This window comes from Scyliorhinus torazame, chromosome 6 (genome assembly GCF_047496885.1).
Source record: "Scyliorhinus torazame isolate Kashiwa2021f chromosome 6, sScyTor2.1, whole genome shotgun sequence".
Lineage (NCBI taxonomy): Eukaryota > Metazoa > Chordata > Chondrichthyes > Carcharhiniformes > Scyliorhinidae > Scyliorhinus > Scyliorhinus torazame.
The window spans coordinates 250,935,162-250,948,854 of NC_092712.1; the positions used below are offsets into that span (position 1 = coordinate 250,935,162).

Here is a 13,693-nt window from a genome sequence, read left to right on the forward strand (position 1 = left end):
ACATCTTTTGTTTCTTTACTTCTCTCATTAGCACTCCCTTTGGTCATTTAACCTCTCCAGACCTTCCCTCTGATCCTTTATCACATCCTCACCATTTTCATTTGTTCAAAACATTCCTAATTTTTCTGAGTTCTGATGAAAGGTCATTGGCCTGGACATTCATGGAGTCAGGCTGGGTCAGGAGGCATTTAAAAATGACAGTCTAGACTCAGTTCTGGGACTTTCTCCACCTCCCCCCCCCCCCCCCCCCCCGCCCCCCGCCCCCCCAGTTCATGGTTCTGGATATTTTTATTTTTCCTAGTGTGGGAAAAGTGTGAGGGTAGCAAGCTCACAAGCAGAACCCACACCCTTGCTGGCTCCATTGTGTGTGTGGGCCTTTCAAACCTCCCCCCACCCCCAGGAATCCTGATGGAGTCAGGCCTGTTCTATCAGTAGACATAGCTAACAGCACTTCCGAGGAGTGACAAACCATGGGAGAACCCAAAACCGAGTCAGCAACCAAAAAAGGTCAACCATTCAACATTCTCTTCCTTTAAAATACAATGTCCTTACCGTCTCATAAAGCTGTCAATCAATGACAGCCATTCATAGTATCAATGACACAAAGCTTTTATTCACTTCACATCTCTTAGTTTTGGGCAAATAAATCACTATCAGACCCAGATGGGCGCTTGCCGTGGAGTCCTAGAGTAAAACAGAGGGAGAGAGAGAAAATTTAAAGAGCGGGAGAAAGAGAGAGAGAGAGGCTGTTAGTGATAGTGGTGAAGTCGGTACAAAGTAAAGGAGGTGGAAAAGGGAGGGAAAAACTCTAAAGGAGAAACAGCATTAAAAACGGGGAAAAATAATCATCAGTCAGTTGCTCAGTCCATGGTGCAATAAACACACAGGCACAAAGAAAGGTGATAAAGGTTTCAGTCAGAGAAAGTTTGCACTTCCCTGCAAGATGTGCCCACATTACCTGCTGAGCTAAGTGCTCCGGTCTTGGCACAGCCAAGCATTCATGATGAGACCATCTGACAACTCTATTCACAGAAGCAGTTAGAAAATATGGCCAAAACAAATGGTCAGAGATCTGTTTTACCAGATTACATCATTAGGAATCCTTGACCAAGCTCCAGGAATGACTAATGCACTTAGCTTAGTAGATAATCTTTGACACAGCTTGCATGGGAGTGCAAGGTTTGTTTGGTTGTCATCTTTATTAACTTATAATAACCATATCTTTCTTTGATGTGCGCTTGTCTGGTGTGTCTAGTTACAAAAGGTTAAGAGGTGCGAATGGATAGAGGATTTTTGTCTTTAATACTATAAATAGCTGTGGTTGCTTGACACAAAGTTTTAAGCTGAACACTATTTTCATGGTACAATTTCAAAACCCCTTTGCTTGTTGTCCAAAAGACTTGCCAGACTCCCATTGGTTTATTAGTTCTGTACATAATGAGAGAGTAGCTGTGGAGAATGCAAGTGGGCATGGAGGAGGCACGGGAGATTGGGGGGGTGGTAATAGAGGTGAGTGGAGAATGAGGAGGATGAGGGCTTGACAGTCATCACTACAACTAGGCCATTGTCCAAGTAAACAGAGATGGACATCTAGCCTGCCAGCCTGGCCATCCACCTGACTTTGTTGCTACCTCGTGCTTGCCTTGGGAAGCAGTGGCCCGGATCCCAGTCCGCACCCGCCTCCCTGGAACAAAAATATGAAGATGGAGGCCTCCTTAACGGAGATGGATTGGCAAAATTGGAACTTTCTTGACTCATGCTTCCCGTCTCCTTCATGTAAATTCTGCCCGTTAACTGTTTCTCCACAGATGCTGCCTGACCTGCTGAGTATTTCCAGTACTTTTTTTTTAAAGATTGAAACACATGGATTATTAAAACCTATCGCTTGTTTACAGTAAAACAGAAATAAATGTTTAATATCCCACTGACTGTCTTCGATAACACTTGAATACAGTCATTTATTTTCATGTTGCAACACAGTTGCTCTGGGTCTTAGTTATTCACACTTACCACGGCATGGTTCAGCCATAGGGGAATGAATTCATCAAGATCTTCAGGGTACACCAATGCTCTGTCATACGTGAACAAAAGCCAAAAGGATGCGACAACGAACTGGAAAAGGTCACATTAAAAATTAAGAAATCAGGATGGGATTTATTATACTTTCTGATATAAATTCAAAGAAACCAGCAGCCATTGGTTTGAAACTGCAAGTGATTTATTAAAATATTCGATTGGACTTTTAAATATTAAAATTAAAATGTCAAAGAAACGAAAGAAGCGGTAACATAAATAAGCTGAAAATGTGCATATGTTTCATTGAACTGTGTTAGTCTTTTCCGGAAGAGGTGGGAAATTCTAATGGCAAACAGGGGTGAAATTCTCCGTTATCGGCGCAAAGTCCGCCGATCGGCGCAAAAAACGGCGCAAATCCGACTTGCGTCACGTCGGAAAAATGGGTCGAAAGTCTCCGGCCCGAAATGGGCTAGCAGCGACGTAACGGGATCCGCGCTTGCGCAGTGGTTCAGGCCGTGCAGCATCATACGCGACGCACGGCATGACGGCTCATAAGGCCGCGCTGCTCCCCCCACCCGACCGGAACACCCGACCGGAACACCCGACTGGATGGCTGGCCGGCGCTCAGCCCCGAGGTTCGAGTCACGGGATGTGGAGGCGCTCCTGGACGCAGTGGAGCAGAGGAGGGACGCCCTGTATCCCGGGCACGGCCGCAGAGTTGCCCCACGCCACAGCCGGCATCTGTGGAGGGAAGTGGCAGAGGCCGTCACCGCTGTGGCCCTGACACCACGGACAGGCACCCAGTGCCACAAGAAGGTGAACAACCTCGTCAGAGCAGGCAGGGTGAGCCTCCCCATATCCCCTTCCCCATATCCCCCCTCCCCCATATGCCCCCTCCCCCATATCCCCCCCTCCCCCATATCCCCCCTCCCCCATATCCCCCCTCCCCCATATCCCCCCTCCCCCATATCCCCCTCCCCCATATGCCCCATATCCCCCCTCCCCCATATCCTTCCTCCCTCATATATCCCATATCCCCAAGTGAATCCAGCCCTAACCTTAACCTCTGCAATGCACGCGCAACCGATGGCGTGCATTCATATACCTGCCTAACAGTGTTGTCTTTTACCCCTGCCACCACCCCCACCTGCCCACCCCCCCCCCCCCCCCCCCACAGGAGAAGCGCGCGCACACAACAATAGGGAGCATGTGAGGACTGGAGGAGGCCCCGCTGATGAGAGGCCACTGACCGAACACGAGGAAAGGGCCCTGGAACTGGCTGGCGGACCTGACGACCGGGAGGTTGCTGATGCAGAGGTCGGGGGCGTACTAGCAAGTGAGCCACCGACAGCCCGTCCCCATATCCCCCCTCCCCCATATCACCTGATCACTGCCTGCGTGTCTAACCATGCATCCTTCATTGTGTATCGCAGGACCAAACGTCCAGGCACCCATCGCCGCAGATGCAGACCGCCTGCAGGATGCCCCTCGGAGGCCACGGGAGACAGAGAGACCCAGACCCTCCAGCATGCGATGCCCGCAGGATGCCCCTCGGAGGCCACGGGAGACAGAGACCCGGACCCTCCAGCGTGCGACGCCCGCAGGATGCCCCTCGGAGGCCACGGAAGGCAGAGAGACCCGGACCCTCCAGCATGCGACGCCCGCAGGATGCCCCTCGGAGGCCACGGGAGACAGAGAGACGCGGACCCTCCAGCATGCGACGCCCGCAGGATGCCACTCGCACACCACGGGAGACGGAGAGACCTGGAGCAACAGGGAGACGACACCCCCGTCACGTGCGGGAGCGACCACCCAGCGACGAGGGGGGCAGCCACAGGCCCCCGTCACATCCGAGCCAGAACACCACTACCCAGGACACCACTACCCAGGACACCACTACCCGGGACAGCACTGCCCGGGACACCACTACCCAGGACACCACTACCCGGGACAGCATTGCCCAGGACACCCCTACCCGGGACAGCACTACCCAGGAAGACGAAATACCGGATAGTGACTCAGAGTGGATGGGTGGAGACGAACCCCCACCCCAAAGTGCCATGGACTCAGAGTGGGACGAAGAGCACGACACAACGCCACTGCTGTCACCAACACCCTCCACCATCGCAGAAACACTCACCTCGGTTAGGCGCTTTAGTGATGAGGGTCTGGTACACTCACTGGTGCGCACAACACAGCAGTCCCGGTACAGCAGGTGGAGGTAGGAGCAGCAGAGGGGCCGGGTGGTCAGAGGGCAGCCCAGCCCAAGCGAACATCTGCCGCCCAGATGGATCCCGGGTTCCTGGAGTTTCCACACCCACCCATAGATCCGATGCAACCACCGACCCGGAGACGAGCGAAGAGGGTGACGGCCGGCTTGCGGCGGCTGCAGTCGCAGGTGGAGGAGTCCACCCGCGTCCAGGAGCTGGAAGTGGTGCCGGTCATGCGTGCCACCCAGGCCGACACCACACGGGTGGCGTCCGCAGTGGAGGCAATGGGTGCGACGGTGTCAGACATGGGGAACGGTTTCCGAGGCCTGGGGCTTTCCGTGCAGGCGGCGTCTGTGGCCCAGGACATGGCTGCCCTCTCACAGGAGGCCATGAGCCAGTGCCAGCGCCAGATGGCAGAGGCGCTCAACACCATAGCCCAGTCTCAGCAGGCCATAGCCCAGTCTCAGCAGGCCATGGCCCAGTCTCTGCAGGCCATGGCCCAGTCTCTGCAGGCCATCGCTGAGGGCATCGGCGCCAGTGGCCATGTGCGAGCTGGCGTCGCACTGTCACAGACAGGGTTTGCCAACCCCCTGGGTTCCATGGCTGCAAACCTGCAGACCCCTGTCGATACCAGCACGGGCCTCCAGGACTGACAGCGCCAGATGTCGGGGGGGGGCGTCGGATGGCCAGTCCGTTCGCATCCCCCACCCATGTAGAGGCCTGGGGGCCTACGGGCACCCCGAGGGAGGAGGAGGTGGAGTGGTCCGTCGTGGCTCCCCCTGTAGGGGAGGTCCCGGAACACCGCGACACCTCGGACTCCCCCCTTTCCGTCCCAGGTGCATCGGGTGGGCAACGGGCAGGACAGGCTGGCAGCTCGCCATCCCAGTCGCCCGGGCCACAGCCTGGCCCATCTAGGCCAGGACGCCCCAGGAAACGGCCGCCAAAGGGATCCAGTGTCAGAGGGCAGGAATCACAGGAGTCCACCTCCAGTTCTGCTGTACCGTCTGGGGAACCACGTAGACGTAGTCAAAGGGCCCGTAAGGCCAAACAATTAGACACTGAGTAAGTTGGCACGGGTGCAGGGCACAGATGAGTTTTCGGGGCTAGGGCACGTGCATGAACTCCTTTGGTTATTAAAGTCAATGTTACACCTACAGAAGCTGCCTTTGTGCTCTGTCCAAAGCGTGCGGGGGTGTCATGTACGTTGAGCGCAAGTGTGTGTGTGAGGGGTGGTCTTACCTCAGCCCCAGGTGAGTCTGCCCCCTTCGCCCTGGGCCGCCATCAACATTCCCCCGGGCAGAGGACGGGACCGTGCGCTGCAGTGTCACAGCCGCATGCAGGGATGGTGCGGGTGGATGGTGGTACTGTGGCCATGTGGCAGACATAGTCCAACGATGTGGAGCCAGGAGCTCACCGCAGGGCGGGTTGTCATCATCCTCCATGGCCTGCAATAGACACGCGTCCACCCGCAACTGTGTGAGCCCGGCCATTGTGCCACAGGTGGATCGGCAATGGGGGGGGTGGTGTGCATGCGGGTGGGGTGGGTGGGGTTGGGGAGGGGGGGAGGGTGCTGGGTGGGTGGATGGGTGTGGGGTGTGGGTGGTCGGCTGTTGCCATGGTGTGCGGTCTGTGGCCATACTACCCTATTCCCACGCCCATCTAGTCAGTGAAGCGGGCGGCTATCAGTCTGTCCTGTGCCCGCTGGGCCAGCCGGTAATGGTGGACAGCCACCCGCCTGTGTCTCCCCCGTCTGCCCTGACCATTACCCCCATCCCCCTCATCTGGGGAGGACTGTGCCTCTTCCTGCTGCTCCTCCACTCCGCCCTCCTCTGCCTGCGGCACATCGCCCCTCTGTTGGGCTATGTTGTGCAGCACGCAGCACACTACAATAATGCGGCCGACCCTATCTGACCGATACTGGAGGGCGCCCCCAGAGAGGTCCAGGCACCTGAAACGCATCTTCAGCACGCCAAAGCACCTCTCGATCACTCCCCTTGTCGCTACATGGGCATCATTGTAGCGGTTCTCCGCCTCATTGCGTGGCCTCCGTATAGGCGTCATCAGCCACGATCGCAATGGGTAGCCCCTGTCACCCAGCAACCAGCCCCTCAGCCGGGGATGGCGTCCCTCGTACATGCCGGGGATGGATGACCGCGACAACACGTATGAGTCGTGTACACTGCCTGGGTGACGGGCGCAGACGTGCAGGATCATCATACGGTGGTCGCAGACCACCTGTACGTTCATCGAATAGGTCCCCTTCCTATTGGTGAACACGGCCCTGTTATCTGCAGGTGGCCACACGGCGACGTGCATCCCATCGATCGCGCCCTGGACCATGGGGAACCCGGCCACGGCAGGGAAGCCCACGGCCCGGGCATCTTGGCTGGCCCGGTCCACAGGGAAGCGGATGTAGCGGTGCGCCATGGCATATAGGGCTTCTGTCACTGCCCGGATGCACCGGTGCACCGATGTCTGCGATATGTCGGACAGGTCCCCACTCGGTGCCTGGAATGGCCCCGTTGCATAAAAGATCAGGGCCACCGTAACCTTGATGGACACGGGGAGAGGGTGTCCCCCGCCAGTGCCACGCGGTGACAGGTGTGCCAGCAGGTGGCAGATGTGTGCCACGGCTTCCCGCCTCATCCGGAGTCTCCTCCTGCATTCCCGGTCCGTGAGGTCCTGGTATGACTGCCGGGGCCGGTACACATGGGGCGCGCTTCGGGTGCCTCCGTTGCCGTGGGGCCGCGACGTCCTCCTCGTCCTGTCGGTCAGGTGTCCCTCCAGCCTGGGCGGCTGCCGCCTGACCCTCTGCGGCAGTGCCTGCGCCGCCTCTCTGGCACGCTCCTCCTTCTCCTCCTCCTCCTCACCAGGCAACATGGACATTAGCGGCTGCCGCCACGGCGGCCAACATCGCTGGATGATCGGAAAACATGACGGCCTGGTTGGGGGGGGGGGGCCGGGGACGACGACATGTCATCATTGCCCATATCCCCTCCTTCCCCTCAGCCAGGTGGCATGGACCGCATGGGTCCAACTGTTGGAGGCTGGCACCTGGCCAGGTGGACCAATTCACTTGCCCTAGCACCCCCTCCCCGGCACGGACCCCCTCAACCTCCTCCATGCACGGACCCCACCTCCTCCCCGGCACGGACCCCCCATCCCCTCCCCGGTACGGACCCCCCCCCCCCAACCTCCTCCCCGGCACGGACCCCCCATCCCCCTCCCCGGCATGGACCCCCCCCACAACCTCCTCCCGGCACGGACCCACCCAACCTCCTCCCCGGCATGGACCCCAACCTCCTCCCCGGCACGGACCCCCCCCCAACCTCCTCCCCGGCACGGACCCCCCCAACCTCCTCCCCGGCACGGACCCCCCCAACCTCCTACCCGGCACGGACCCCAACCTCCTCCCCAGCACGGACCCCCCCCAACCTCCTCCCCGGCACGGACCCTCCCCATCCCCCTCCCCGGCACGGACCCCCCCAACCCCTCCCCGCACGGACCCTCCTCCCGGCACTCCCCCGGAGCCCAGCCCACTCTAACCCCCCCCCCCCCCCGCCGCACACACACATACACAACCCGAGACACACCTCTCCCCACACATTCAGACTGCGGCCACGCCATCGCCTGCCCAGAGCCAATCCCCCAGGCCGTCACTCACCTCCACGCTGGTCGGCGTGAGCCTGGAGCACAGGGTCACGCCGATGAAAAGGAGGTTTGATTTACGTCGACGTGAAACGGTCATCACGTCGACGGGACTTCGGCCCATCCGGAAGGGAGAATATCGGCAGGCCGAAAATCGGCTGCCTTGCGCAGACCTGTGCCATTCTCCGAAGTCAGCGGCGCCATTAACGGCCCGCCGACTTTTCTCCCTTCAGAGACTTCGGCAACCGGCGGGGGCGGGATTCACGGCGGCCAACGGCCATTCTCCGACCCTCTGGGGGGTTGGAGAATGACGCCCAAGGTCTCCCACGCCAATGTTTCTCTTTCAACAAATACCAACCAAAAGCAGATCACCTGTCTATCCTGCGATCTACTGTTTGCCCTATATCTGCTCCATTTGCTGATAAAACAACAGTGACTACACTTCAAAGTAGCAGAGAAATGTTTGGAGATATTGGGCGTCATTCTCCGACCCCCCGCCGGGTCGGAGAATGGCCAATGGCCGCCATGAATCCCGCCCCCGCCCCCGCCGAAGTCGCCGAAGGGAGAAAAGTCGGCGGGGCGTTAATGGCGCCGCTCCGCGGAGAATGTCACGGGTCTGCGCAAGGCAGCCGATTTTCGCCCTGCGATATTCTCCCTTCCGGATGGGCCGAAGTCCCGTCGACGTGATGACATTTCACGTCGACGTGAATCAAACCTCCTTTTCATCGGCGTGACCCGTTGCTCCAGGCTCACGCCGACCAGCGAGGAGGTGAGTGACGGCATGGGGGGTTGGCTCTGGGCAGGAAATGGCGTGGACGCAGACTGATTGCGTGAGGAGAGGTGTGTCTCGGCTTGTGTGTGTGTGTGTGTGCGGCGGGGGGTGGGGGGGGGGGGTGGTTAGAGTAGGCTGGGCTCCGGGGGAGTTCCGGGAGGGGGTCCGTGCTGGGGTGGAGGTTGGGGGTTGGAGGGGGTCCGTGCCGGGGTGGAGGTTGGGGGTGGGGGGGGGTCCGTGCTGGGGTGGAGGTTGGGGAGGGGGTCCGTGCTGGGGTGGAGGTTGGGGGTTGGAGGGGGTCCGTGCTGGGGTGGAGGTTGGGGGGGGGGTCCGTGCTGGGGTGGAGGTTGGGGGTTGGAGGGGGTCCATGCTGGGGTGGAGGTTGGGGGTTGGAGGGGGTCCGTGCCGGGGTGGAGGTTGGGGGGGGGGGGTCCGTGCTGGGGTGGAGGTTGGGGAGGGGGTCCGTGCTGGGGTGAGGTTGGGGGATGGAGGGGGTCCGTGCCAGGGTGGAGGTTGGGGGGGGGGTCCGGTCCGTGCTGGGGTGGAGGTTGGGGAGGGGGTCCGTGCTGGGGTGGAGGTTGGGGGTGGAGGGGGTCCGTGCCGGGGTGGAGGTTGGGGGGGGGGTCCGTGCTGGGGTGGAGGTTGGGGAGGGGGTCCGTGCTGGGGTGGAGGTTGGGGGTTGGAGGGGGTCCGTGCCGGGGTGGAGGTTGGGGGGGGGTCCGCTGGGGTGGAGGTTGGGGAGGGGGTCCGTGCTGGGGTGGAGGTTGGGGGTTGGAGGGGGTCCGTGCCGGGGTGGAGGTTTGGGGGGGGGTCCGTGCCGAGGAGGGTGATGGAGGGCAAATGAGTTGGTCCACCTGGCCAGGTGCCAGCCTCCAACAGTTGGACCCATGCCACCTGGCTGGGGGGAGGAGGGGATATGGTCAATGATGACATGTCGTCGTTCCCCTCCCCCCCACCAGGCCGTCATGTTTTCAGATCATCCAGCGATGTTGGCCGCCGTGGTGGCAGCCGCTCATGTCTATGTTGCCCTGGATGAGGAGGAGGAGGAGGAGGAGGAGGAGGAGGAGCGTGCCAGAGAGGCGTCGCAGGCTGCCGCAGAGGGGCAGGCGGCAGCCGCCCAGGCTGGAGGGACACCTGACCGACAGGACGAGGAGGGGGAGGAGGACGTCGCGGCCCCACGACAACGGAGGCACCCGAGGGCGCCCCGTGTGTACTGGCCCCGCCAGTCATACCAGGACCTTACGGACCGGGAATGCAGGAGGAGACTCCGGATGAGCCGGGAAACCGTGGGCACACATCTGCCACCTGCTGGGCACACCTGTCACCGCGTGGCACTGGCGGGGGACACCCTCTCCCCGTGTCCGTCAAGGTTACGGTGGCCCCTGAACTTTTATGCAACGGGGTCATTCCAGGCACCGAGTGGGAACCTGTCCGGCATATCGCAGACATCGGTGCACCGGTGCATCCGGGCAGTGACAGATGGCCTTTATGCCATGGCGCACCGCTACATCCGCTTCCCCGTGGACCGGGCCAGCCAAGATGCCCGGGCCGTGGGCTTCTCTGCCGTGGCCGGGTTCCCCATGGTCCAAGGCGCGATCGATGAGATGCACGTCGCCGTGCGGCCACCTGCAGATAACAGGGCCGTGTTCACTAATAGGAAGGGGACCTATTCGATGAACGTACAGGTTGTCTGCGACCACCGCATGATGATCCTGCACGTCTGCGCCCGTCACCCAGGCAGTGTACACGACTCATTCGTGTTGTCGCGGTCATCCATCCCCGGCATGTACGAGGGACGCCATCCCCGGCTGAGGGGCTGGTTGCTGGGCGACAGGGGCTACCCATTGCGATCGTGGCTGATGACGCCTATACGGAGGCCACGCAATGAGGCGGAGAAACCGCTACAATGATGCCCATGTAGCGACAAGGGGAGTGATCGAGAGGTGCTTTGGCGTGCTGAAGATGCGTTTCAGGTGCCTGGACCTCTCTGGGGGCGCCCTCCAGTATCGGTCAGATAGGGTCGGCCGCATCATGGTGGTGTGCTGCGTCCTGCACAACATAGCCCAGCAGAGGGCGATGTGCCGCAGGCAGAGGAGGGCGGAGTGGAGGAGCAGCAGGAAGAGGCACAGTCCTCCCCAGATGAGGGGGATGGGGGCAATGGTCAGGACAGACGGGGTAGACACAGGCGGGTGGCTGTCCACCGTTACCGGCTGGCCCAGCAGGCACGGGACAAACTGATAGCCGCCCGCTTCACTGACTAGATGGGTGTGGGAATCGGGTAGTATGGCCACAGACCGCACACCATGGCAACAACCGACCACCCACACCCCCCACCCACCCAGCACCCCTCACCCCCCTCCCCAACCCCACCCACCCCACCCGCATGCACACCACCACCCCCCCCATTGCCGATCCACCGGCGGCACAACGGGCCGGGCTCACCCAGTTGCGGGTGGACGCGTGTCTATCGCAGGCCATGGAGAATGATGACAGCCCGCCTCCGATGAGCTCCTGGCTCTACATCGTTGGACTATGTCTGACCCATGGCCACAGTACCACCATCCACCCGGACCATCCCTGCATGCGGCTGTGATACTGCAGCGCACGGTCCCGTCCTCTGCCCGGGGGATGTTGATGGCGGCCCAGGGGGAAGGGGCAGACTCACCTGGGGCTGAGGTAAGACCACCCCTCACACACACACTTGCGCTCAACGTACATGACACCCCCGCACACTTTGGACAGAGCATAAAGGCAGCTTCGGTAGGTGTAACATTGACTTTAATAACCAAAGGAGTTCATGCACGTGCCCTAGCGCCTAAAACTCATCTGTGCCCTGCACCCGTGCCAACTTACTCAGTGTCTAATTGTTTGGCCTTACGGGCCCTTTGACTACGTCTACGTGGTTCCCCAGACGGTACAGCAGAACTGGAGGTGGACTCCTGTGATTCCTGCCCTCTGACACTGGATCCCTTTGGCGGCCGTTTCCTGGGGCGTCCTGGCCTAGATGGGCCAGGCTGCGGCCACGGGCGACTGGGATGGCGAGCTGCCAGCCTGTCCTGCCCGTTGCCCACCCGATGCACCTGGGACGGAAGGGGGGGAGTCCGAGGTGTCGCGGTGTACCGGGACCTCCCCTACAGAGGGAGCCGGGATGGACCACACCACCTCCTCCTCCCTCGGGGTGCCCGATGGCCCCCAGGCCTCTACATGGGTGGGGGATGCGAACGGACTGGCCATCCGACGCGCCCCCGACATCTGGCGCTGCCAGTCCTGGAGGCCCGTGCTGGTATCGACAGGGGTCTGCAGGTTTGCAGCCATGGAGCCCAGGGGGTTGTCGAACCCTGTCTGCGACAGTGCGACGCCAGCTCGCACATGGCCACTGGCGCCGATGCCCTCAGCGATGGCCTGCTGAGACTGGGCCATGGCCTGCAGAGACTGGGCCATGGCCTGCAGAGACTGGGCTATGGCCTGCTGAGACTGGGCCATGGCCTGCTGAGACTGGGCTATGGCGTTGAGCGCCTCTGCCATCTGGCGCTGGCACTGGCTCATGGCCTCCTGTGAGAGGGCAGCCATTTCCTGGGCCACAGACGCCGCCTGCACGGAAGGCCCCAGGCCTCGCAAACCGTTCCCCATGTCTGACACCGTCGCACCCATTGCCTCCACCGCGGACGCCACCCGTGCGGTGTCAGCCTGGGTGGCACGCATGACCGGGACCACTCCCAGCTCCTGGACGCGGGTGGACTCCTCCACCTGCGACCGCAGCCGCCGCAAGCCACCCGTCACCCTATTCGCTCGTCTCCGTGTCGGTGGTTGCATCGGATCTATGTGTGGGTGTGGTAACTGCAGGAACCCGGGATCCATCTGGGCGGCAGATGTTCGCTTGGCCTGGGCTGCCCTCCGACCGCCCGGTCCCTCTGCTGCTCCTACCTCCACCTGCTGTACCGGGACGGCTGTGTTGTGCGCACCAGTGAGTGTACCAGACGCCTCATCACTAAAGTGCCCAACCGTGGTGAGTGTTTCTGCGATGGTGGAGGGTGTTGGTGACAGCAGTGGCGTTGTGTCGTGCTCTTCGTCCCACTCTGAGTCCATGGCACTTTGGGGTGGGGGTTCGTCTCCACCCATCACTCTGAGTCACTGTCCGGTATTTCGTCTTCCCGGGTAGGGGTGTCCTGGGTAGTGCTGTCCCGGGTAGTGCTGTCCCGGGTAGGGGTGTCCTGGGTAGTGGTGTCCCGGGTAGGGGTGTCCTGGATAGTGGTGTCCTGGGTAGTGGTGTTCCTGGCTCGGATGTGACGGGGGCCTGTGGCTGCCCCCCTCATCGCTGGGTGGTCGCTCCCGCACGTGACGGGGGTGTCGTCTCCCTGTTGCTCCAGGTCTCTCCGTCTCCCGTGGTCTCCGAGGGCATCCTGCGGGCGTCGCATGCTGGAGGGTTCGGGTCTCTCCGTCTCCCGTGGTCTCCGAGGGGCATCCTGCGGGCGTCGCATGCTGGAGGGTTCGGGTCTCTCCGTCTCCCGTGGTCTCCGAGGGGCATCCTGCGGGCGTCGCATGCTGGAGGGTTCGGGTCTCTCCGTCTCCCGTGGTCTCCGAGGGGCATCCTGCGGGCGGTCTGCATCTGCGGGGATGGGTGCCTGGACGTTTGGTCCTGCGATACACAATGAAGCATGCATGGTTAGACATCAGGCAGTGATCAGGTGATACGGGAGAGGGGGATATAGGGGAGGGGGGATATGGGGACGGGCTGTTGGTGGCTCACTTGCTCGTGGGGCCCGACCTCTGCATCAGCAACCTCCCGGTCGTCAGGTCCGCCAGCCAGTTCCAGGGCCCTTTCCTCGTGTACGGTCAGTGGCCTCTCATCAGCGGGCCCTCCTCCAGTCCTCACATGCTCCCTATTGTTGTGTGCGCGCTTCTCCTGGGGGGGGGGGGGGGGGGGGGTGTGGCAGGGGTAAAAGGCAACAGTGTTAGGCAGGTATATGAATGCACGCCATCGGTTGCGCGTGCATTGCAGAGGTTAAGGTTAGGGCTGGATTCACTTGGGGATATGGGGGATATGGGG

The 13,693-nt window shown here is 61.0% G+C and overlaps 1 protein-coding gene across 2 annotated transcripts in view; it reads right to left on the bottom strand.

The window, feature by feature from the left end:
- Positions 1–13,693, bottom strand: part of LOC140425372 (androgen-dependent TFPI-regulating protein-like) — a 257,276-nt gene that overhangs the window by 151,232 nt on the left and 92,351 nt on the right. The window contains exon 3 of one of the 2 annotated variants that reach the window (XM_072509569.1): positions 2,011–2,112. The exons of the other annotated variant lie outside the window; for it this stretch is intronic. Within the exon in view, the coding sequence (XP_072365670.1) occupies positions 2,011–2,112 (102 nt within the window). The remainder of the gene's footprint in view (positions 1–2,010; positions 2,113–13,693) is intronic. 2 annotated transcript variants of the gene reach the window in all.